The 1,266-nt window shown below is 43.1% G+C and overlaps 1 protein-coding gene across 1 annotated transcript in view; it reads right to left on the bottom strand.

The window, feature by feature from the left end:
• Positions 1-706: 706 nt before the first annotated feature.
• The window catches only part of LOC106332773, a 1,283-nt gene continuing 723 nt past the window's right edge, over positions 707-1,266 (bottom strand). Inside the window, exons 2-3 of the mRNA XM_013771273.1 lie at positions 1,200-1,264; positions 707-1,142 (exon numbers count right to left, since the gene is read on the bottom strand). Coding sequence (XP_013626727.1) covers positions 707-1,142; positions 1,200-1,264 — 501 coding nt within the window. The remainder of the gene's footprint in view (positions 1,143-1,199; positions 1,265-1,266) is intronic.

The raw sequence follows: 1,266 nt of genomic DNA, 5'->3' as shown, positions 1-1,266 counted from the left end.
TACCAAACATTCTCATGTGTGACACATCTGGCTTGTGTCCACACCACTTCTCTATAGGAGTGACATCTTCCTCTATCGCCTTTGATGGTAGACGGTTTTGAAGGTATGAGGCAGTGTATACCACTTGAGCGGTAAGTCTTGCTCTGCCAACATCGATCTAGCCATCTCCACCAAGGTCCTATTCATGCGCTCCGCTGCACCATTTTGTTGTGGTGAATAAGGCAATGTGACTTGCTTATTGATTCCTTCTTCTTCACAGAACCGGTTGAATTCTCGTGAAGTGAACTCACCACCTCCATCTGATCTCAGTGTCTTGATGGTACAATCCGATTGCTTCTCCACCATTGCTTTGAACTTCTTGAACAGTGAGAATGTCTCTGACTTTTGCTTCATGAAGTATACCCAACACATGTGAGTATGATCATCCAAGAATAGCAAAAAGTATCGGCTTCCATCAACGGATTGATGCTGCATCGGCCCACATACATCAGTATGTACAATCTCAAGCTTTTCTCTTGTCTTAGTTTGAGATTCCTTTGGGAAGCTTTTGCGTGATTGCTTTCCAAGTCTACACGCTTCACATGCTTCCTTCTTTACTAAAAACTTTGGTAACCCCTTTACCAAGTCTTTGTCTTGCATTTGTTGCAACCTTTTGTCGCCTACATGACCAAGTCTCTTGTGCCATGTCTCCATCTTTCCTTGCTCACTAGCGCTCATGGCTTCTTCTACCTGAGCCGAACTCATCCTGATTCGATAGCTTTTGTGAGTCAGGATATCCATCTTTTGCATCATCTATGATGCATCTCTTCTCTTGGAAACTCACCCGGTATCCGCTTGAAACAATTTGTGGAACACTCAACAAATTTTTCGCCAATCCCGGAACTAAGAACACATTTCTGATGGTCCTCTTGCCACCTTTAGTCATGACGGTAATGTCACCTTTACCGGCTGTCATGACCGTGCTTCCATTTCCAATTTTTATTGGAAACTTGATGCTCCTATGAAGCCTTGAGAAGTAATTCTCCTCCTTTGTCATATGATTAGTTGCTCCACTGTCTACTAACCAAACATCTTCCATCACTGTTGTTGCTGCTTCGCTCGCACTGAACAACATGTGATCTTCATTCGAGTCTTCTTCGAGACTGAAATGTGCCTTCTATTTCTTCATTGAGTAGCACTGATTTGCAAAATGGCCTAACTTGCCACAATTGTAACACTCCTTGTTACTTCGGTGATCCTTCTTTGGATCATCCTTCTTCTGTTTCT

The sequence above is a fragment of the Brassica oleracea genome, chromosome C1, assembly GCF_000695525.1.
Source record: "Brassica oleracea var. oleracea cultivar TO1000 chromosome C1, BOL, whole genome shotgun sequence".
In the NCBI taxonomy this organism is placed as follows: domain Eukaryota; kingdom Viridiplantae; phylum Streptophyta; class Magnoliopsida; order Brassicales; family Brassicaceae; genus Brassica; species Brassica oleracea.
This window is presented reverse-complemented; position numbering and strand designations above follow the sequence as displayed.